The 24,011-nt window shown below is 46.8% G+C and overlaps 1 protein-coding gene and 1 long non-coding RNA gene across 3 annotated transcripts in view; one reads left to right on the top strand and one right to left on the bottom strand.

Moving 5' to 3' along the window:
- Positions 1–3,911: 3,911 nt before the first annotated feature.
- TRPC5 (transient receptor potential cation channel subfamily C member 5) overlaps positions 3,912–24,011 on the bottom strand; it is a 96,670-nt gene continuing 76,570 nt past the window's right edge. For both annotated transcript variants that reach the window (XM_086850777.1, XM_086850778.1), the window contains exons 8-11: positions 11,578–11,784; positions 11,381–11,422; positions 9,602–9,691; positions 3,912–8,896 (exon numbers count right to left, since the gene is read on the bottom strand). In XM_086850777.1, the coding sequence (XP_086706903.1) occupies positions 8,162–8,896; positions 9,602–9,691; positions 11,381–11,422; positions 11,578–11,784 (1,074 nt within the window). In that variant the 3' untranslated portion in view covers positions 3,912–8,161. The remainder of the gene's footprint in view (positions 8,897–9,601; positions 9,692–11,380; positions 11,423–11,577; positions 11,785–24,011) is intronic.
- On the top strand, positions 14,244–23,496 carry LOC147650504 (uncharacterized). The gene is made up of 4 exons (XR_015276476.1): positions 14,244–14,519; positions 16,223–16,325; positions 16,407–16,447; positions 17,389–23,496. It is a non-coding gene; the product is annotated as an uncharacterized LOC147650504 (long non-coding RNA).

The following is a 24,011-nucleotide window of genomic DNA, read 5'->3' as shown; positions in this document are numbered from 1 at the left end:
ATTATGTGAATGTGTGATTTGTATAACTTTTGAGGAAGTGTAAGAGGAGATTAAATGTACTGCAAAGCTTCTCCACAGAATAGGCCAGGCTGGGAGGGATCTGGTGCTACCTCCCTGCTCATCCCAGGGTCATCCCAGAGCACAGGATCGTGTCCAGGTGGTCCTGGAATATCTCCACTGCCTGAACTTTGAACTTTCAGCTTTCTGATGTGAGTGGGAATGTGCACATTCAGCTGCAAAAACTCCTTGTCTGTTTAAAAAAAAAAAAAGAAAAAAAGGTGAAAAAAAATTTGGTTTTATGTGAATATTTAAATTTCTGCAGCTGTGGATGCCTGTGGTCCTGGATTTAGTACAGCTTTTGCCATGTTTGGTGTTAATTTGTGTGCCCACATTGAATCCCTTGTGCAGGAATCTTCTGCATTCCAAGGAAAGGAATATTGTCATAGTTTAACTTGTGGAAACTCTTCCTTTACTGGAAGCTTGACCAAAAGCCTCTGGTCAGAGACGGAAACCTTTTGAAAATTTCCTCCAGGACTTTAATGAGATTTGCTGGAGGACAGCTTTCCTTAAGCAAATTATGTTAATACAGTTACGAGTTGTTGCTTAATGACTCTCTTACTCTATTAGCTGTATTGCTAATTGTGTGGCCATGCAGTTGTGCTGGTCTGAGGATATCTTTGGGGAGTAAATGAAAATGAAATTACACTTACTTAGACTTTTCTGTGCACGACTAATTGCATTCATGTGGTGAATTTTATTTACCAGCACTTCTAGTGGGTTGCTATTTTCTGTTGTGCCCAAGGTATAATGAATATTTTGGGTTTGGTTGTTGTTGTTTTTTTTTCACAGCCAGGTGTTCAGCACTTGCTCAAATTTGGGACACCAACTTCACTGGATGTAAGCAGGACTGTGAGATATCTTTTTTTTGTAAATTAAAATACCAGTAAAATCTCCATAGAATCAGAGCCCTTAAATGATCACTGACAGCCCTTGAGAAGTCTGTGCTGAACTTTTTTCTTAAAAACTCTAAAATATCAGATCTGTTGCTGTTCATAAATGTTTATTATCAATAGGCAGCTGGAAATGTTACATCTGAAAAGGTAGAAACACCTTGATTTTTCAATAGGCTTACATTTTTGGGAAAAAAAAATTAAATGCTTTTTATTTTTTATTTTTTTTTCAGTTTACAGTTAAGCTAAAAATACACATAAAATAAATAATTTTATTTGTTATGTACATTGTTTAATTTTGTACAGGTTATACGAGGGTCTGACATGGAGTCTGCACTACGGATGGAAGAGATGCGAGTAGAAAAGTACATAAAACTAAGCATCTGTTTTTGCTTTTTGCTCTTGCCCTTTTCTGCCCCTGGAGAAATCCAGGGGTGGCTATTACCACTCAGCTGGCAGATTCTGAGGTCCCCAATCTGTCTTTGCATACACAAAAGTCTTACAACATCTAAAAGCTTTTTAGCCTGGAAAAGGCCCCTTTGAGTTTTTGAGCAAAACTAAAACAAGAAGGGGGTGGGAGGGTGGGAAAAAAAAAGCCTCACCTTTTTTTATTTCACCAAATAAAATGGCATTTTAAAATATGCTCGGGTGTGAAGGCTGTTTCTGTGGTTGCTTATTTTATTAATTTAGATTTAATTTGACAATAAAACTCGATTTGCTAAAAAAACTGTTTTCAGAGTCAGCCCTGGGCTCCCTTATAGAAAATAGAATACTTAAGCATCTGCTACTGCCTTTTGCTTCTCAATATCTTTAGCCCTGTAGCCCCCAGACCTGTCTTATAAACACCTTCAGTAGTTTTTAAATAACTGTACAATAGCCAGAAAAAATAGCTAAGACCCAAAAGTGCCCCCTTGCTGAAAAACAACATTATTTATAGTCAAAAGGCCTCTTGCTCTGTCAACTAAAGGTATCACAGTGTTCTGTCAGCTCCTGCACGGGGCACGTCTGAGCCCTGGGCACAGCATCTCTGCCAGCCCAGGAGGTGCTGCTGATGTGGGAATGCTTTCAATGGGAGGGGAAAAGAAAGAAAATCCCCCCAAAAATCCCCAAAATCGGCCATGCTGAGCAGGGATGGGGACAGGCCACACTGGTGGCTGGGGTGGGTGGGTATTTGATGGAGAAGGGGCTGGCAGGGGCTTGGGCTGGATTTCCAGAGGTCTCTTCCAACCCAAACCAGGAGTTCTGTGTGGAATGAACAAACTAAATCAAAAGTTGTGGGTGGTTTGAGTTCTACTGCTGTTCTGGTTGGGGGTTTCCTTTTTTGCTTTGCACACCTCAAAAAAAACCCAAAAAAACAGAGCAGGTCAAAGTGTTTCCCTGAAGCACAAAATGCTATCAAAGGTTTGGAAGATAAGGATCAAACACTTTTGCTTTTTAAGTGTATTTCTTTAGATGAAACATGTTTTCTTTTTAGAACAATGGTTCTTGGTCATGAATTGCCTCCAGAGCAGTCGTAGGTCTGGGTGGAGGCAGTTACATGAGTAGTATAGAAATTTCTCTTTTTGTAAAAAGGGCCTGAAATGGGGAAAGAAGAGTGAAAATGAAAATTAATCAAATGATAAATGTTTAGGAAATGTGCTGATGTATTAGCCCAGAGTATTCTCTATCTCCTCAAAAAAAAAAACCTCGAGTAAGGGAGTGGCTTTATAGCTGTTTCAAATCACACTCACTGAAAACTGCAGATGCTGTTGGGGGACAGTTTATTTTAGATGCTTCTCCAGAGAGTGGATTTATTATCCACCACAGTCTATCTGATTCCAATTAATTTTACCATGACGTTAATTAGAGTGCCTCATGCTTCCAGCACACCTGGGAAGGTGTGACCAGCCCTGGTCTCTCTGTGCCAGAGGGTCTGGAAGTCCCTCTTGTGAGGAAGAGGTCCCTGCAGTGCCCCCATCCCAAAAACACCTCCAGGAATTCTGTTAATAAACAACTTTCATTAACTTTAGGCAGCCCTGGTGGTTGGGATGGTTGTGATTATTTTTTTGCCATCCTCTGTGTGTGGAATTGCAGCAGAGGTGGGAGGAGGTTCCTGATCCTCTGGGAATCAGCACAGAGATTTCTCTGTCTGTGGGACAGGGCTGGGCGCTGCAGGAGGAGATAACTGCTTAAAGGAGAGCTCAGCCAGGAGTTCAACCAACACTGAGCCTCCTCCTGGCTAATGAAATATGCTTTTCTTTGGGATTTTGGCCCTTTGGAAAGGGAAGCAGCAACACCAAAGCGAAGCTGGGAAGGGAAGGAAGGGACAGACACGTAGCAGTGTGAGTGCAGTGAGTGCTTGGGTGGTTTCCAGCTGCTAGAAAACCCAGAGGTGATTCAGATCCTTGCTTTCACTGTTGCTAACTGTCCAAATATCCCTGTCAATAACAGCAGGTCCCCAGTACAGGGACCTGAACATGCTCCTGTCCCTGCCAGGGAGCTCAGAGAGCTCAGAGTGCCCTTACCCTGCCAGTGCCCTCTTCGAGCTTCTCTTGCTCAAACCAGAGACCTTTGTCCAGAGTAAACCCTAGAGAATATTGTACAGAGAAATCTGGGTGAGGAGCCCCCTCCCAGGGGTGCAGGGGACAGTTTCCAGCTGTCCAGGTTGCCACAGTGTTGGCCACACTCTGCTGCCTGGGTGGGTGTCCAGAGCTGCCTTCCCTTCTCCCGGGGCAGAACCAGGCAGCAGGGCCACCCTGCTCCAGTCACAGCCTCCCTTTGCCCTCCTGTGACACCCAGGTGAGTCGTCCTTGCCAGTGATGGGGTGAAAAGTGATTATTGCAGAGGTGATGATGTGAAATCTTCCTATAGCCCTAGCCCAGTGTGTGAGTGTGCACCAGTGCTGAGCTGCCTGTGGAGCCCCCACCCCATGCTTAGAATCCTGTCGTACCCACCAATTTTAACCTCTTTAAAAGGTAAGGGTTTATATTCGTACATTAACATATTTATTTGAATACTCTTAATATTTACAGTGGCTGTTTCTGCTAAAAATCATGTTACATGGGCTGTCAGGAAAGGGATGGAACACAAATACAGGGAGGTGACATTTCGGGTGAGGCATAAATCACAAAAGCGAAGGTGTCAGAATTTAGGCTTCCAGGGTATGCTGCTCCTGCTCTCTGTCTACTGCAGAAGTCCCCTAAATTCCCTTCATGGGGAAACCATGCGAGTTTCCTACATGGAAAATTATCGTAACAGACATACAGTTAAATCCTAACCTGAATTAGTTGTAAGAAAATAAAAGTACATACTACTGCTACCAAGATTAACTACGTACTGTATATAGCGCCTTTAAATTTGAAAGTGCTTATAAATAATGAACTAACCCCCCCTGCGAGGTAGGTAAGTATTATTATCCCTATTTTACAGATGGGGAAACTGAGGCATTCGAGAGGCTGAGTGACTTGCCCAAGGTCACGGGGGAGGCAGAGGCAGAGCAGGGAGTGGAGCTGAGCTCTCTCCTGGCTCTGACACTGCCCATGCTTCCTCTGAGGGAACACAGGTACAAACACGGGAATATTTACATATTTACCAGCAAGTGAGCCATGTACAAATGCAGTTATCCAAATAACCTGCACAGATAATTCAGTTAATTTCTTGTTTCTGAAGCAATTTAGGTAATCTCTGACCTGAGTACAAACACCTCCCAGCTCTATTAAATTCTTAACCCTGGGTGTTATTTGTTAACTTGTTTAATTGGTGATGATACCCCATCCCTGGAAGTGTCCAAGGACAGGGCTTGGAGCAACCTGGCCTAATGGAAAGTGTCCCTGCCCATGGCAGGGGGGCTGGAACAAGAACTTTAAGGTCCCTTCCAACCCAAACCATTCCATAATTCCATGACCATTTGCAGCTGTGCTGCTTTAAAAAGCCAGGTGAAAATGATGCTGGGATGGGAGGCGAGAAAAAAAACGCAACTTCCAGAGCAAGAAACCTAAGAAAGGGCAAATGGTTGAGATCTCTGTTATTCCTAACTCCAAACTCCTTGCATATATACTAGGATCCTTCTTGAAGCCCACAGAATAAAGGCCAGGTATGAAGCAGCTGAGCCAAGGAAAAGTTTAACTCCTCACAGGAGAAACTCAAGTGTTCCATCAGCTGCCCTTGCAGAGGCAGCACAGGGGTCACTCACTCTGAAGGAAAGAAGAACTTTGACTAAAACACCTTTTCTTTTTAGAGCAATTGAAAGCAGAAAAATACTGGTGAAGTTTCCCAAATACTGTGCTGCAAGTGAATTAAGCAAAATCTGGGTTGTTTTTTTTTTTTTAATCAAATGTTATTTTTCAGAAGCTACTTCAATTTTGCTCCCCTGAAGCTCCTGTTTTAGCATAATAATAATTCACCAGCTGCTCCAAAGTCTATTGCTATCAACAGGGATGCATAGATGCAATCAAAGAGTATTTTGCCTTTTGGGGGACCAATTTGAGTTTTGCAAACTCCTGGACACATGTATTAATCACAGCCAAATCAAATATTTGTGTTGAATTCCAAAGTCAGCTCGTAGCTGGGAGCAAGGAAGGATCTCAGTCATGAAGCAAAGCCCAGGGGAGCCCCGAGCATGGAGCCACGTGAAGCATCTCCTCCTTCAGCACAGCACTGGGGAAGGGATTTTTGCATTTTTGGGGGCAGCACTGCAGAGTTAATTCCATTTCTTTGTGTTGTTTGTACCTGGTAATGCATTCGAGTGACACCACGTGAGCGTCACCAGCGGCTGTGTGCTTGTTCTCACTGAACACTTAAAAGCCTTGCCGCTGTCCAAGGATACAAACCCAGTTTCTGGCCCAATTTCAAGCCCAGTTGATGTAATCTGCATAACTGTACTTGAATTGTTTTCATTCTTCCTCCTTACCCAGGAAATGCCACAAAGATTCGCTGGCCCCACGTCAAGTGGAGTTCACAGGCTGCGCTGTGGGTTAGGGGAGGCATCAAAGGATTCCAAACCCACCCCCTGCAGCAGCTCCTGCTTGTGTTTATCTTTGCAGAAACCTGCTCAGTTTGGTTTCTTGACCTGTGGGGCTCTCATTGTGAGCATTGCCCTGCTGGGCTCTGGCTGTGGCTCTCCCCTGTCGAGGGATTTGCTCCTCCAGCCAGGGGTCCCCGATTTCCTCTCGGAACCATGGGCACGCTGCTCCCCACCCTCGGGATTCACAAATCTCCTTGTGTGCCACCAATGTCAGTCTGCTCAGCCTTCCATGAGGGAAGAGGAAATGTGGTTTTCAAAGACAACTCTAACCCTGCAATTAGTGTGAAAGCCTGAAATCTGTTGATACAAAAATGCCTTTCACTCTGCCTTAACTAACACATCCAGAGGCTTAAATATTTGGGGTTTTACACTGCCTGCTGGTAACAAGGCTGCTGTCATTATAAGCGAGGAATACAGAAATGTTTTTGAGCCTCTGCTCCTTGCTGCTGATTTATCTCAGCACCAGGGCTGCCCTGGAGCCACAGAGGTCTGCACTGAACCCTTCCATGATTTCGGGGTGTTGGCACCTCAGCTCTGCCCCAGGAGCTGCTGCAGCACTCACATTTCCTCTCTCTGTGCTCCATTTCCTGGGTGAAGCTGCACAAGTGCCCCAAGGAAAAACCCCACGAGGGGAGATTTCCCCCTCAAGAGGAGGGAGCCAGGTTTCAAACTCGGGCAGAGTATCCAGCTGCAGGTGCTCCAGCATCTCTCATCCCTCTGCTCCTGACCCTCCGCGCTGCCGGCAGAGCTGCTCGTGCCCCTCGCTGGTGAGATCTGACCCGCTCCAGGGGCAGGTGTACATTTTCCAGCATCGTGTTTCTCCAGAGGCAGCTCCCAACCTGCTTCCCAGGTGAGGTGACTGCTGCCAGCCAGCCTGGGGAAATGCTGGAGCTCACACAACCCTCTGCAGGGAGCAGAGCCCCGCAGCAGAGCAGGAATGAAGCCGTTCCCGAGCTCCTGAACACCTCTGAGGTGGTGCTGAGCACCAGCCATCTGCATCTCTTAGCAACACTGCAGTAAAAAGTTAAAAAATTCAAATAAAACCCCCTAAAAATCCCTGTTAAGAATTGAACCATCTTGCCCTTGACGGGGGTTGTCTTTCTCCCAGCTCTTGATGCTCCTTGGCACAACAGCAGTGACAGTGCTAAGCCCTGTCCAGCCACTCCCACAGCTGGGGAAATAAAAAATAATAAATAATAAATACACCACCTCCTGCCACAGTGCTTGTTGTTGCACCTCGGAGAAGGACCTGCAGAGCTGTTCCACACTGCTGGTGCTCAGGGGATGCTCTCCCTCTGGAAATGGATTTTCCCCTGAAGCCTGACACCCATCAGAGAGGCAGCAAAAAGTGAATGCAGCACTGGAAGTAAAATTAAGAATTGCAAAATAAGGGCAAGGCTTAGAGCTGGGTTTTGGTTCAGCCTATTAGAAACTACTCTGAGGTTTGGATTTCAAGCAGCCAGGGTTGTTTTGGGTTTTCTTTTCAGTTCATCCACACAGGAGTTGGAGGCAAGGCCAGGTGCTGGCTCCCACTGTCAGCCTAATTAGAAGGTCCTTCTGCTCCCCAAAAGGGATTTTAGGGAAATAAGCAAATATGTTAGCAACAAAAACATATTCCATGATCAAAGGGGTCTCATATTCAGTAATAATTTACAATATTGATACAGTGGCCTGAAAAAACAAGCACAACCAAAAGAATCAGAAGTCATATTGCTAAAAGGAAACAAAAAAACCCGCAGTTATAGGTGGAAACTTTCTGAAAAATATTTTCAGAGTGACTCTCAGCCTCCTGCTCAACAGCTGTCTGTGTTGATGAGGAAAGCTGAGCAGGATGCAGAGCTGATGGTGTTGGACAGCAGCACTGAAACCCAGCTGGGGTGGGATGATGATGGGAGCACTGGAGAAATCCTTTCCTCAGCCACCTGCATGCCTGAAGTCTGTGGGGTCTGGGGACTGAGACTGCATCCAAAGGGATTCCTGTGGTTTATGGCAACCTTATAAACGGTGACACCATTAGTTTAGTATTAGTGAGTGTAAAACAAGTAAATTAAAAAAGGTGCAGATGGCTATAAAATAGGCCATAACATAAGTAGGTTTACACTTTTTTTTCACCTGTGGACAGAAAGGAAACAGTGATGCTGAACCAGATGAGAGCAAACCGTGACCGATACTTGGCTGAGTTTTCCAGCGAGAGTTAAGAGAGCTTTGCTCAGAGTCGGGTGGTAACGTGATCCTCCTGCCCGTCTTTCCACTGGTTTATAAACAAGTCACAGGCCTCTCCCCATGAATCAAACACATCCTCTGACGAGTCTATGAGTTTGGAGTTAGAGGAACAAATACTGGAAGCACAGTGAAGGGAGCTGGTACAAACCACAGGGCACTCCTTGCTCTGTCCCGAAAGTCTCGTGTTCCCACTGTAGGCCACCTCATTGAGGTTAATTTCACTTTTGGAACAATTCTCTTCTCTCTCTCTGTCCATCGGAGAATATTTAATGTCTTTCCACATGTAATGTGGCTGAATGATCCCGTCTGAGATGGTGTACATGGGTTCTGAGCTGGGCTCGGGGACGTGGCCGTTCATCTTGGAGAAGAGCAGGCCCAGTCTCTTGAAGGACTCCTTCTTGGAGCTGGAGAGTCTCTGAACTCTGTTCCCATTCCGGACAAAGGAGCGCTTGCTGATCCCGTTGCTTTTTGGCTTCTCTTCCACCATGTTGATCCCAGACATGGTTTTAATCAGAGCAGAAACGTTGAAGTCCTTTTTTTTGTTGGCTACATTGAAAGACACGCTCTTGGCTCTGGACTTTTCTCCAGCGCCATCCTCGTTTGTTTCGTCCTTTTGGGACACCTCTGTGCTGCTGGTAGAGTAACTTCTCCTCTGGAGCTTCCTGTTGCCTAAGAGGTCAAGAACTTCATAGCGAAAACTGGAGATGTCCTGTTTTAATTCCTGGGGCAAGAGGAGACAGGAGTTACTGCCAGCAGCCCTATCTGACACGAGGGAATGATCACCTTCCCTTGGGAGAGCTGTTCAGCTGTGCCGGTGGCTGATACCAAATCACACAAGGACATCACATCCATGCCCAGTGTCACACAAAAGTGGTGTCTTGGCAGTGCTGAGAATTGGGGACCTCACAAGGATTCTGTCCCCAAAGGCTGGGGACTGGCCCTGTTGATCAACCCCCTCTGCCCACCCACTGCACGCCCCAAAAAGTCAAATAAAAAGAGTTACAGAAGAGGGAAAACTGCTGAAATATGGCAGAAATCATGTCTAGCTGATAGGCCCAACTTTAAATTTGTTGGTGAGTGCTCTTAATATCCATCAACCCTGACCCATTCTTTGGCTCTGTCTGCACTGGGATTGGGAATGTGACATTGACTCAAATCACGTATTTCATTCCTACTTTATTCCATCTTTTCCAGTGCTTTTGTCTGCATAGCACGCTGTACATTAAAATATGGGAGATAATCATATAGGACACTCAATAATAACTCTCTCTGCCCACAAAACCCCACAGGCCCATCAGATACATTCCCAGCTCCAGCCACAGTCCTATTTCCACACATCACAAATCACCTTAACAACTTAGTGAGAACTCTGCAAGCGGCTGTTTGAATTAATAAAACAAATGGTTATTGAGGAATAATAAATTACCTTGAAGTTTTCTTCAGTCAAACCCTCGTTGGTTTTGGATGTTCTTATCATTGCAGCGACGTATCTTTTCACAAGATTTCTTATCACTTCCTGGAATAGGAAACAATCCAAGTGATTCAATTGCTAGCTCAGCCCAAACTCTGCTCTTGCTGCCTTTCCCTGAGCTCTTGCCAACAGCAGCTGTCCTGACTCTGCTGGCTAAAAACCTCTCACCACTAGAAACAAAATGCTTCCTCTTAAGCAGAGCAAACCTTGGGAAGGGTTGATACAGCTTCCATCTTCTGGATGCTCAGTTTTTAACTAAAGGCAAAGCAGTTGTTTTGTACAGGGGTTTGTAGATGTACAAGTGACAGAGAAAAAAATTCTTGGAGTGCTGTCTCCAAGCAGTTCTTAGATGTGCTCTTTAATCTCAGCTGCTGAAAGGTTTTACAGTTACCAATCTCATGTGTGCACTCTGCGTATCCTGACGGGATAAATTTAGAATTTCAAGGTGGTTTATCAAGAATTTGAAAGCCAAGGAGGCTACATGAACAATAAATAATGTGAAGAACAGCCAGGACCCCACGGGTCAGTGGACATTCACCTCAAACCACATCTGCAGCTGCCTGGGTGCTCCCTAAGGGCAGAAAATCCTTTAAGGGTGGCTGCACCATCCGTGGGCGGCACTGGAAGGGCCAAATCACACTCTCAGTGACTTCTCCAGGGACTCTCACTCCTTCCTCCGCGTTACCTGTGTGCTACACTCCATGGTTTTGTTGGATGAGCTGCATTTTGCTCTGCTCCCATCCCTCCCTGATGGCTTCACAGAAGCAAAAACTGGTGCCTTTGAGCTTGCACATTTATCTGTGCCAGCCAAAACACACCCAGGCTGTTTGTGCCTGTTGTGTGCAGGGAAGAGGCCACTCCAAACCTGCCCTGCATCTCCCCCCACCTCATAAACAAGTCTGAGCAACACCAAGCTGAAGCTGGTGTCTGCACCGAGGCTTTGCTGGGAGGTTTTTAAGAGATCCCAATGTCGTAGCCGTAAGCTGTGCTGTGAAGTCAAAAGGCACCATATGTCAGTTGTCAAAGGTGACTAATTATGTTAACCAGCAACTTCTGATAAAAGTGCTCTTCAGAAAGCAGGAGATGTCTTAAGTAAGACAAATTACTAATGGCTTTTGGCAGTGGAGCCTAACGTACCACCTAACATTCCGGAGAATTTTTTATTCCTTCCAGCATGCTGGCATAATGCATCCCACTGAATTCAAGGGCTGAAGCTGGTGTTTTTAATGAAGTTTCATCCTTTTGTAGGTTGAGTTTAATGAGTACTTGATGACAGGCGGGCTGAGAATAAACAAACCAGCAAGATTCAACAAAGGAATCATTCCTGCTTCCTGAGCTGTCCCAAACAAAAGAATACCCCAACCACAGTGTGAGCTAGGGGTGCTTTACAAAAAAGAGCAAGAGAGGAACAATTCAGGAGTGTAAAAGTGCTGCAGAAATAGTTTTAATCAGGATTAAAACTGGCAGCCTGATGGCAATGGGGATGTGACCTTGACTTCAGCAGCCACACTGACACCTGCAAGTTTCCCAGTATTCTAGAGGGGCTGAAAGGCAAGGACAGATTTACTGAACCATCCAATGAGGAAATGCTTTAATCCATGATAAGTAAAATCCTCTTAGAGGACCTACACTTATCAAAATATATTCTGGAAGCAAGCAAGAATTGAAGTATTGGAAAATAAGGAGGAGAAAGAAACAGCAAGTGAAAACTTTTATGTGCCCAAGAGAGTTTACCTGGTAATGTTGATTCTGAATCAGGTTGTCAGCGTGTCGTTCCTGGAAAGAGAAAGGCACAGGGGTGTCACCTGTCTGGTCCTGTCTTTAGAGCTCCAGATGGCTCTGAGCAAGTTATGACCCAGGAACCCTCTGCTGATCCCCCACCACCCTGAATATCCCCAGCACCCTCCAGAAACGAAGCACAAGCTCCTTACTGTGAATGTTTTGAGGTTTTCATGCCTCTTCTGTTCATTGTCAGAGTTGTCACCTGGGCACAGCTGGTTGTGGATCCACTTGCAAAGGTACCAGACCGACTTGGGACTGGGGACAATGTTAAAAGGAGGGGGCAGAGTGGCGCCTTCGTCGAAGTAACTCATCCAGAGCTTCGTCCGCGCAAACTTCCACTCGATATCCGCGTGGTCCTGCGGGAGAAGGGCAGACACCATCAGCAGCTGTTCCTGGAGCCAGGCTGAGGAGGTGAGGTGTGAGCAGTGAGGGATTTCTCCAGCTGCAGGCAGAGCAGTGTCACTCCTTACATCTCCCTCGCTGGGGGTGGGCGTAAAAAAACTGGTGTGAAATGTAGCTGGAGTGAAAAAACACCAGCCACTGAGGAAAGAGAGGAGAGCAATACCCAGCAAGGAGAATTCCACGTGCTAGAGGCCGGCTTTGTCCTTAAGAGGTTGTACTCATTAGTTCACCAATGCAAGAAGCAAGAAAACACATTTCTTATTTTGCTTTTTGCTAGCGCTTTTATTATCACAAACCTTTGTTCCTCATGTCTAAATCCAATGAATTCTCATATTCTTCCCTGGGAAAAAAGGACTTCCATAGTGGTTTTTGATTTGTTTTTTTATAGCCTCCATTAATTCTGCTCTTATAAGGAAATGGCACATTTTATGTGTGCCATATTTTACATCTTGCCTCTGCATTATCCTTAGAGAAGCCAGGAGACATTTTGCTCTTAGGTTGGTGGGATTTTTTTGCATTTATATTATCACCACGATGGCTTGCCGTGTCCTAGTGTTTTTCATCTCAACAAAGTGGAGGTGGGAAGTTAACACCATCATTTTTCAGCTGCACAGATAGACACAGGATCCCCAGGAAAGGAAGGAAAGCTGAGTTATGGAAGAGACTCACCTTACAGACTTCAAAATCGCTGGTTTTGGGGAGAACTCTCTGCAATTTAGTCAATTTTTAATGATGATGGAGCCAAGCCAATAACACAGTGCATATTCCCTCCAACATCAGGGCAGAGGCAGCTCCCTGCAGCCAGAGATGCTGCAGAGATCCAAAAGAGAGCTCGCGCTGCTTTGTGCTAGTTTGAAAGTTGAATAAAACGCCGCTGTTTCGTTCTGCAGAAATTCTGACATTAGAAAATCAGAATATTTCTGACATGGCAGAAAAGGGAGGGGAGTAATTTGTGCTGAGCACAGCTTACAGCAGCACACTGAGCTGAAACAGTGCATCTGTGTGTCGCTGCCACCGCCGAGGACGGCGCTAAGCCGATGGCTGTGACATTTCAGCCGCCCAGCATTTGGTGTCTGACACCAGATTAAACCAAAGCCACGATGATTCAGGCTAAGGAACAGCACAAGGTGGGAGGAAAGGACAATGCAGGACTTTAATTTCCCGAGGAGATTTCGGGGAGGTTGGAACAAGCGGATTACGAGGGGTGCTGGGCTGCAGCAGGAGGGCACTGAGGTGTAGGACAGGGAGTTCAATAAAATATGGCTGAACATCATGCCCAAAAAATTACTACACTGGCTCCCTGGCCATGCTCCAGCACCCTGACACGGGTAAAATATGCTCACATTTTGACAGTGAGGTGCAGCTGAACTCCATTTTGGTAATGTATTCAAATTATGTGCAGCCCTGGATTTAGAACGACTGTCTCAGCGGCCCGGGAGCACATTAATCTCTGCAGATGGTCTGAACCAGCCCAGAACATCATTGTCCCCAGCCAGTTTAGCACAGAGGCTCTTTGCAAGCCATAGGGAGACTCAGAGGTGCAGCCTGTCGTGCCCCCTTCTCCTCATACCCCACCAGACCCCAAAAACAGGCGAGCTGCAGCTTTGCTGTGAAGTATCACGAAATGAAGTCCTGGGTAGTAAATAAAAAAAAAAAGCAGTTTGTAGCAGAAGGAGTAACTGCCACCATAAAAACACACAAATAATAAAAAAAACCCCAAACCCAACGTCAACAACAAAAAAACAACTCCTGCTTGGAATTTTATTTTTTGTTTTTTAGTTCGTTTGTCTCTACCTGCCAGCCCACAGGACAACTCCTGTGTGACAGCTGCTCCCAGGAGCAGGCAGAGCTCCCTCCCAGGAGCAGGGCTGGCTGCTCCCTGCCCACACCTGAAAGCTCCCCCATGCCCATCTTTCCACCTGAGCCTTTCCAGGTCTGGACACTTGAGCTGAAACAAGAGGAAGGATGGGCACTGCAGGCCAGCTGAGCCCAGAGGGACCAGGGAGGGGGGAGAGCAAATCCCTCCCCAGAGAAGGGGCCTGAGCTGCACTTTCTGTGCTCCACTTGGATACGAGATCATTTCTCACGGAAAAGATCATCAGCTAAGATGAAACCCCTAAGATCATCAACTCCAGCCATTCCCCGAGGCTACCCCTAACCCTGCCCCAAGTGCCAGACCCACACCCCTCTTACATCCCTCCAGGGATGGGGACAGCACCACTGCCCTGGGCAGCTGTGCCAGCGCTTGACAATTCTTCAGGAAAAGCAATTTTTCCTGATATCCAAGCTAAACCTCCCCTGCTCATACCAAGAAAAGCCCAGTGGCAGCTGCATTTTGTAGGGAAGAGCTGCATGAGCCCAGGGGTGAATTCCTCAGCTGAGCAGGGACTACAAACACCTGGCAGCACTGCCTGGGGCAGCTGGGGAGCCCGGAGCTGGAGGAGAGAGCAAAGACTTATTTTGGATAGAGATGTATCTTTTAAGTTCTTTGTCAACACAGCAGGAGGTGTGAATGTGCTACCTTGCAACTCCTATTCTGTGATAAATCCACCCCTCCCCTCTGCAGAAGTCCACCAAAGGCTCGGTGTGGGAGCAGGAGTGGCAGCAGTTTCCTTCAGCACATCATAAAAGGGCACATCCTGAGCAGATGGAGTTGGCAGTGGATGCTGGATGCTGTTTGAAGAGGAAGGTAAGGCAAATCTCCACGCTGGGGATTGCAAATTTGTTTCTGGGAAAGGAAGGAAAAGGCTTAAAAAGCTTTTCTGCACAAAGCAGGGTTCTTTTGGGGGTTTTTGTGTATTTTTGTTTGGTTGGTTTTTTGGTTTTGCTTTTTTACTTTTTGTTCTTCCGTTTTAAAATAGCTGGATGGGACAATTCATCCCTGGAAGTGTCCCAGGCTGGGCTGGACAGGGCTTGGAGCAAGCTGGTCTCATGGAAAGTGTCTCTGCCCATGGCAGGGGGTTGGAAAAGGTGATTTCAACCCAAACCATTCTGGATTCTGTGGCTCTGGGCTTTCCTCAGAGCCGTGAAGCTCAGCAAGACTTTTTCCCTCGGGAAGTTTTGAGGCTGGTGTGAACAAACCCCTGTTGGTCTGAGAGTGTCTGTGGGTGAGGCTGGGGGATGCTGGCTTCACCCCACCTGTGTTTCTTCCTGTGCTCACTCAACAAGTGCGCTACAACCCCTCTTAAAAGACAGACCAGACCCCTGCACAAAGCTCAAAGTGTCTTTTCTTCCCTCCTCCGTTCTGCTGCTGAAAATTCCCCGGGGTTTACAAACTCAGCCTGTCTCAATTATTCACCTTGATGTTTTGCAAACCTGAGCAAATCAGATGAGGGCTCCTGGCAGCAGTTTTGTGGTGGAAATATATAGCAAAGAGACTCTTCAGTTTTACTGACAATGTCTTTGTGTGCCAGGAAACCACCATTTTCTTGCTTAGAGCTCTCCTTAGTGCTGTAAGCAATAAAATCCCTACACAAAGCTAAAGCTCCCCAAAGTCTCCTCCCAATGCCGAGTACCAAAAATCAGCAGCTGTTCTGTACCTGGGTCAAAGCTGGAGCAGCTGGGATTTACAGCCTTGCAGTGGCTGGGAATGTGGCCCCAGGTTTGGGGTGTGCCCCAGGTTTGGGGTGTGCCCCCAGGTTTGGGGTGTGCCCCAGGTCACTGCTGGCCCCTGGGCAAGAGACACATTTTTGGGAGCTGAGTCTGAGCAGTGAGCACAGAGCCCTCCCAGACCTGTGCTGCCTCATGCACTGCTCTCAGATGACACCCCTTTGGTAACATTTATAATAAGCTGAAACCCCACATTTCACTAGCTGTGCCAGCGTGACCTTGTTGCTTTAGGAATTTTAATCTAAATTGGGATTCTCTGTCCTCTCTCTGAGAGTTTCTGTCTCTCTCACCCTTGTTCTTGTCACCATTTTCTTTCAAGCACTGTTCAGAGTTTCAGCTATCAAACACTCTACCCTTAAGAGGGCCGAGCCCTCAAGCTCAAAGAACACAAGAACTCAAAGAAACCAGCACTCGGCTTTGCTGTGAGGAAAAAAAACCAAAAACAGGTCTCACTTCCTATCACAATGTGAATGTGTCATCCTGGCCACATAATCCTCTTGCAAATCTCTGCCATTTGAAGTGAGAATTAATCTCCCACAAAGATTTCCCTGTGGGATGGCTGAAGCCATTTCACTGTAGCAGTTGCAAATATTTTCTAATTCGCTCAAAGTGATGTATTCACAGATGTGCCAGATTCTAAATGATTACCTGCTACACTAATTATCCACAATAATTCAGGCATTAATCTCTGTCCTTATCTCTGTGTAGAAAATGTGTTGTTTACGGTTTCTGAGATGTTTTCTATGAAGATTTCCATCACTTTCTCCTCCTTGGGCCATACAGGTTGGATCATACTTTGCTAAATGACGGCAGTGAGTGCTGACCCAGCAGGGGAAGATGCTGTCAGCTTTCAGCATGAGCTGGATACCTCTGCCACAGCCTGCAGGTTCCTTCTCCTCCCCATGAGTTCAGTATTCCAGCTCCCCCGTGGCTGGGAGGCTGCTGGAGGGAATCCCTCTGCACACAGGAGATGAAGCACATCCCGTGGAAAGCCTGTGGCAAATCAAGGTTTAGATTTTAACAAGAAATTCTTTGCTGGGAGGGTGGGCAGGCCCTGGCACAGGGTGCCCAGAGCAGCTGTGGCTGCTCCTGGATCCCTGGCAGTGCCCAAGGCCAGGCTGGACAGGGCTTGGAGCAGCCTGGGATGGTGGGAGGTGTCCCTGCCATGGCAGGGGGTGGAATGGGATGTTTGAAGCCCCTTCCAACCCAAACCATTGAGTCTCTAAAACCTAAAGCTGAGCTGATAGTAATGCCCAGCAGCCAGGCTTGCCGAGATCCTCAAACTTTTCCACTCTCAAAAAAGTTCCCAGCACCATCAGTTGCTCCAGCCTCTCTCTGCCACATGGAAGTGCCCAAGGGCTCCTGCCCCTTCCTCTGGGAAGTTCCTGGGATGCAAATCCCACACCCCACGGAAGGAAGAATGCAGAAAGATCTCCAGCGTCGCTCTGGCTGGCAGGAGAAGGGCTGTGTGCGCCTTCCCTGAGTTTCATCACACAGCAGGCAGTGGGCTGAGCTGGAAATCAGGCTGTCAGATGCAGATATCGATGGCTGTGACAATGCCCTGGGGACCAGGCTGGCTGGCTGGCTGTGCCCCAGTGCCTCTGGAGGAGGGATTGAAGCTTTCTCGTTGTGCCAGGAGTGCTGGCAGGAGCTGGAGTGATTCTGCAGCAGGAGCAGCTCTCTGCACTGTCCCACCCCAGGAGCAGCAGCCCCACAGGGTTAGGATGTGCCCAAAATGTACTTTTCCCTAGGAAGGAAGGAGGAGATGTAACATTTACCTTGCAGGCTACTGAGTAAGGGAGCCTGCTTGCCCCAGAGGCACAGGAACTTCAAAGTTGCCTTTTTTGCTGTGTAATTAGCAGGGCTGCAAAGCGTAGGAGAAGTCATTAGGCTCTATTTAATACATTTCTCTCTCCACGTGCCTCTTTATTGCTCTGCGCAAAACCCAGAGCAGGAAACAGCACAGAAAATGTATCAGAGCTGGCTTTCCAGCAGGCTAGCAGAAGAAAGATGCCCTTGTGTGTCCTGAACAGAAAGCACTGCAGAAAGAGGGTCAGGAGAAAATTAATCTTCACGGAAACTCCACCCAGGCAAGTCTTGTGCTGTTTCAAAGTTGTTAATTTTGTAATATGTGTCAGGCAAACTGAAATAACATCAGCAGAGCTCGGGGGTTTGGTGACAAGCTCAGAGAAGCAAGCAGCAAAAATCCGAGCAGGCTATTTGACGTAAATGGTGCTTAACATTTTTCAAAGGAAAGGATGTCATAGAAAGAAAAAGTCTGTGAGAAAATCAGGAAGCTACAAAGTCAATTATTGCATAGGTAATTCAGCTGCAGCTGGCAACAAATGACTTTGCTTTCAAAGCTGGGGATGACATGCTGAAGGGTAAGAACTTAATAGGATCAATCTCAAAAATAATACAAGAAAAATTGCTAAAACAGGACAATCTAGCATTAAGAAAAGCAATTAGAACAGTGAGGGGATGAGATAGAGAAGAGATGAAAGAACTGACGAGCACAAGGCAGAGTCCTGGGCAGCTGCAGTGGCTCTGAGGAGAGGCTGTGACAGTGCCTGGGACACCCAGCCCTTGGCAGAGGAAAATAAGGGAAAACACAGCTGGAGCAGCAGGCAGGGCAGGAGGCTGGAAAGGGAGAGCAGGCTCCAAGAGGGATGCAGCTCCAAGAGGGATTTTGGCTCCAGCACAGAAAAAGGAGCACAGGCAGGTCCTGAGGAAAAATTAATAAATAAATACTAGCCCTGGGAAAGAAGGAAAGTGAATTCTGGGACCAGGATGCAGGTCACAGACTTGGGGCAAGAGCTACCCTTGTCTGGCAAAAGGCAGCAGGGCTCTTAGGTGAGGAAAGCAAACAGCACAAGGGAGAAAAAAGACTTCAGATGTAAAGGTTATATTACAGATAAGCCATCATTGGGACTGTGAGCCTTAAAAACCTGAGAGCTGGGGGAAGATCCCACATGGCAGAGCCTGTGAATGAACACACTGCAATGGAGGAAGTTAGGGAAAATTTCCTTGATTTTGCAGTGTCCCAGGCCCCCCGCTTGGGAATGGCCAGAATGCCACCAAGGCACAGCACAGGACCTGCAGTTTGTTCTAAATTGGATAAGGGACCCCATCTTTGGAGCACAGCCAAAGAGGCTCAGGAATTATGGAAATGGGGTTGGTTGCAGTGGAAAAGAAAACCACAAGTGGCTTCTGAACACGCCAGGTCGGGCAGAGAGCAGGGCTGTTCCCTTCTGGGTGACAGAGCTGTCACAGGAGCTGTGGCACTGGCCACCCCTGCCCAGAACCCTGGCTGCTTCTCCCAGCCCCGGGGAATCAGTTTGTTTGTACTTGGAAAATGCATGCTTTAGCATCTCTGCTATTTATAACTTCCATGTGCAGAAGATATTCATAATTAAAATTTTTATTATGGCTTGCAATGCGCTGCATTCCACAGTGTATTTAGGTTATATATACATATATAGATATATATCAAATACTTTTCATCTCCCACCAGCATCTTGGATGGAAACAACGATAGCTAATGAGAAGACCAGGGAATATTATATTGGAGAAAACAGAGAGAACTGGGGATTGTGCTGGTTTTAGTGCAGTTAAATTATGGGAACTGACATCTTTTTGTTTCTGCAGTCATATTCCAGTTAAGTTCAGTTTTTATTTTAATAGTCAAATAAATCGGAGCAAAGGGAAGGTCATGCAGAGAAGCAGCTCTCTAAAAGCCTCAGCAGGAAGAAACAAGGAGGAAGATCTCACCAAGGTTTTGATCTTCCTGCCATCCATTCTCTCTCCTCCATCACTGCCTGATAAGAGCCTCTTTTCATGCTGAAGGTCAGAGAGACAAGGGGCATCTGTGCTGATAATGCTAACTACCCCCAGCCAGGTCAAAATCAGGCAACTCACACGTCCTAGAGAACTGAGCAGGCATGGCTAAGCCAAAGTGTTTGAGTGCTGATGACTCTGTTAGTACTAAGGCAAAAAATAAACAAACTTAACCTCATTTCTACTCGTCCTATTTCCAGAATATTGTCTTTGATTTTTTTTTTTTTTTTTCCTGCATAGCCAGTCAGGCTGGGATTTGATCTTCAAAGGTCCTTTCCAACCCAAGCCATTCTAAGAGTCCATAAAGTTATCACTGCTAAAGTTATGTTATCTATATAAAGTTATGCTAAAGTTAATGTTATCATGTCTGCATTACACTTGGAGAGCCTGCTGGGCTCAAGAAAGTGCCTATTCCTCTCTGAGCAGCCATTCCCAAAGCTCAGGAATCAACCTCAGCTCTCTCTTGTGGCTTTAGGGTGCTCAGTCTGTCAGTCCAGGCCACCCACTGCTGCTGGATGGGAGCCTTGGATTCTCTGCTGGACACAGCCAGGCTGATTCTCTTGCACAAACTTGCCCTGGAAGGAAAAAGCACTGCAGAATTCACCACTTTCCATTCTGTGTGCAAAGCCCTTGGTCTGACCCTGCCTCCTCCAGCTGAGTTGCTGCAGGTGCTTTTCAAAGGGGAAGGACAAAACCGTGACACTCCTCCACATCAGGAGAGCCCAAAATCCGTCCTGTGAGTCACAGTGTCCTGCTGAGCACTGGGAAACTGGGATGGAGCAGCCTGTGGGGTTTGCAGGGGGTTCTGGAGGGTTTCACCTCCCCAAATCTCCTCAGAATTCCCTCATCTCCTCACAACCAAAGCCAGCAGGGAGCACGTTCCTCATGTCCCACTCCCTGCTCCTCACCAGAGCACCACTCTGTCCGTGTATTCAGGCACCAAATGCTTCAGTGTTTTGCTCTTTTATGAGAGGCCATAAACTGCCTTTCCTCAGCAGAGGAATGGAGCTGGATTTTGTGTTTTACTGAGCCTGTAAAGGTCACAGCACCAGAGGGAGCAGCAGGTGCCCAACACCTCTGGAAGGCAGCCTGCTTGCACCGCCACTTACAAATGCAGCGCCTGAGCTTAGCTGCCAAAAACTGAGTAATTGCTCAAAAATTAAAAAAAATCCTCTGTCCTGACCATTTAAATACATCCTTGAGCCGAAGGGAAGGGACAGATCATAAAATGTATGAAATTGCTGGAGTCTGGAAGTGAACCTTGAGCTGTGCAGGTAGCACTGACTCAGGAGAGATGTCTCTTGTTTTCTCCTACCAAAATGCAAGGGCTTGCAGCTGAGTGAGAACAGGACCAGCAGACAAAAACAGACAAGGAGATAAAGCACCCAGGTTATTATTAATCATATCCCTATTTAATTAGGAGTGGTTGTGTGTATCCTCTTTAACCTATATGATCAACATCAACTTATTTGCAAGATTGCAGCGTGTTGCAAAGTGAACTCCGTGAAGCACTGGCATCTAAAAAGTCGTATTTCAGAGAATTCTTAGTAATATAGCTGTTTCCATTGTTCAGTACCAGGGGAAAGCTCTTCCCAGATAAATAAATCCCTTTTAGTATTTCACTGCTTTTTCCTCAGTAATATTCTTCTTTTATCTTTCACTTTTCCTCTTTTCTCCTGCCTCTCTAACACGAGTCCCCTCGATGCAGAAGCACAAGATAATGCTAATTGAGCTTGTCAGGCCTAAATAAAAGATGGGATAATGCAGGGGGCTGCAACCTATGTGGTTCCATCTGGATACTTCAACTTCTATCACGTAGCAGGAGCAAACCTTGCTGTGCTGCTCACACGTAATGGGCAGAGAGTTATTGACCTGTCAGGCAGGGCACTGGGGTGTTAACTCCACCAAAAATCCCCAGAGCCCAGCCCTGAGAATTCCAGAAATAGATGCCAGCCAAATCCTGGAACATCTTAAATCAGCCAGGGCTCAGCTACGGATTGCAAGCTCATCTTTTTTCACTCAAGTGAAACATTTCTGCCCTGAATGAGCCCCAAAGAGGTTTGGCCCTGGTGGTTCCCAGGGACACATAAACACCTGTGGTTTCAAAGATTAAAGGCAGCAGAAAGGCTGAAGCTCCTGATTCTGCTGACAGTACTCACAGGAGTGGCAGGGCTGGATGCTGGGATGGAGAATGAGCTTTGTCTGCTCTAAGAACAGAAGATGCAGCGTGTGAAGCTGGAGCACATCGAGTGCCTCTATTTAGAGGCTCTGCAAACACCAGATGAATATTAACAACGTGATTCGAGTCCATGGGTTACATGTAATTAGGCCAAAGCCAGCAAAAAGACAAACAGTTCTACACCTTCAAATGAATCCTTTAGCTTGCTAACAAAAAGCAATTAAGCTGCCTGCCAGTCTGGAGCGAGGCTCCAGGGCTGATTCCACACACAGGCCCCTGGCTGTATGGGAGCATCCCTGCACACCATTGCTGCAACCTGTTTCCCTTCATTTTCCAATAGAAATCTGCTGGGAATCCCCCCACACCCAGGAATGAGGTCCAGAGAGAGGGCCCAGCCTCGGGAATCAATCCCACTGCTCCAGAGGTGGGCTACAGCTCCTCAGGAGGGAACAGGGGGTGGGGGTCCAGCATTTCTCCACGTAGGGGAATGGAACAGAAATCCTGAAATGAATCAGGAAATCATGGAATGGGTTGGGAGGGGCCTTAAAGCTCCTTCCATTCCCACCCCCTGCCATGGGTGGGACACTTCCCACTGTCCCAGGCTGCTCCAAGCCCTGTCCAGCCTGGCCTGGGACACTTCCAGGGATCCACAGCTTCTCTGGGAACCTGTTCCAGGGCCTCCCTCTCCTCACAGGGAAGGATTTCTTCCTTATGTCTGATCTAAAACCACCCTCCTGTAGCTGAAGGCTGCCTTGTCCTGGCTGCCTGTCCAAGTGTCACTAAAGGCACTAAGTGCAGGAGAATTTCCCATTTCAATTCATTATTGCTGATGCCAGGGATGAGTTTTCAGAGCGCAGTGATTGAGATCTGGGTAATTACAGCTGTGCTGTGGAATAAAGAAAAGGTGTGAGTGTGTCACCTGCACCTCAGACACGGCTTGTGCACGTGGGCAGTGACCAGCAGATGTGTGTGTTGGTCAGCAGGAGGCTCTGAGGGCCACAAAACCGAGGGATAAAGCTGGCAAACCAAGGAAGAGCCATTTCATCCTCTTTCCAGAACCTCCTTGTTTCACTACACCATAAAAAAAGCTTCAAGAAATATAAATCCCCCCTTGTATTGGCAACACAACAAGAGCATAACTTCATTTCCTGCTGTATTACAGAGTTAAAAACCACCCACAGCTTAATTTCCAGGAAATTCAAATTAATGGTACTGAAAGGGGCCTGGTGAGATGAACATTTCCTGGTGGTTTACAAGAGCTTGGTTCTGAGTCCAGATTTAGGAGCTGCCCTCACCTCTGTAGGGGAAACATCACCACCCCAAAATCTGCCACTGGGCAGCTGTTGTATTTCAAACTGAGTTTGTTGGTTGATAAAATTCCTCCTTTTAAAATTCTCCAGGTGGTAACTGTGCAGGTTGTGCAAGTGGAGGAACATTTTCTGACAGTCCTGAGGGTCACAAATCACAGTGGGGAAGAGAATTTCTGCCGGTGGTGTGAATTAAAGTGGGCAGCAATTACTGCTGAGGGAGTTCAGCTGGTGCAGGGAAGTCGAGGAATCCGTGTGCTCTGCAGATGAAGGGAAGTTTGAAACTACCACCTGGGGGAAATCCAAAGTTATCTTGGAAACAATGTAATAGAGAGCTGAAAAATCTTTATGTTTCTCTGTGCCTTCATTTTCAAGCTATCTAGTCTGCAAAAATTGAGAAAATTCCATGTCTAATATCCCTGTACTTACAGAGTTTTATTTATTTTCTAGCTGCACATGCCATTTCTGTTTAGTGCACAGCTTTTGTTTTGCTGTGAAAAACATTTATTTTCTTTATTCTCGTCTTTAACTACTTGTGTTAATCCTCTCCATTTAATTTCATCATCTAAAACTGCACCCTGAGTTTGGTACCCAGTGCCCCGGTTCCTCCAACCCAAACACTGACAGCTAAATTCCAGTTTAGACACGCACTAACCTCAGAAACACCCTTAAAACTTCCTTTAAAGCCTGCAGTCTTTTGCAGGAACAGCTGTCTGAGATGAGCTAGCTCGAAATAACAGACATTCCAACCAACAGGAGGACACAAAATGCAATATCCAGACCGATTTTACAACTTTACACTCGCTGCTGGAGCCAAGCCATTATCCCAACATCACACACGGACACACTCGAGGCCTCAACACCTTCACACCTGGAGCCAGAGGGAATTTTCCTCAGGCTCACTCTGGTGTAAGAAATCCCTGAGGCATTAAGCATCCTTCTACTTTTATCCTGGAACATCTGAAAGCTGTGAGGGCTCACATCTCTGTTTAATGTGCCAGCGGTGGGTGGGTCGTGCTGCAGAGCTGCTGTGCACAATTTATCACCCCAACCCTCCCGCACAGCCCTGGGTTGCTGTTCCTCCACTGATATTGCTCCTGCTGCTGCAGTCAGAGCTGCTGGTGCAGTTCCAGTGATTAATTCTTGCCTGATTCCCCAGAATATCAGGGGTGTGGCCACAAGGAACAAGCTTTTAGCAAATACACGTGAATTCCCTGCAGTGCCTACCTGCACCCGAGGGCACCCCCAG

This window comes from Cyanistes caeruleus, chromosome 14 (assembly GCF_971803275.1).
Source record: "Cyanistes caeruleus chromosome 14, bCyaCae1.hap1.1, whole genome shotgun sequence".
Taxonomy (NCBI): Eukaryota; Metazoa; Chordata; class Aves; order Passeriformes; family Paridae; genus Cyanistes; species Cyanistes caeruleus.
This window is presented reverse-complemented; position numbering and strand designations above follow the sequence as displayed.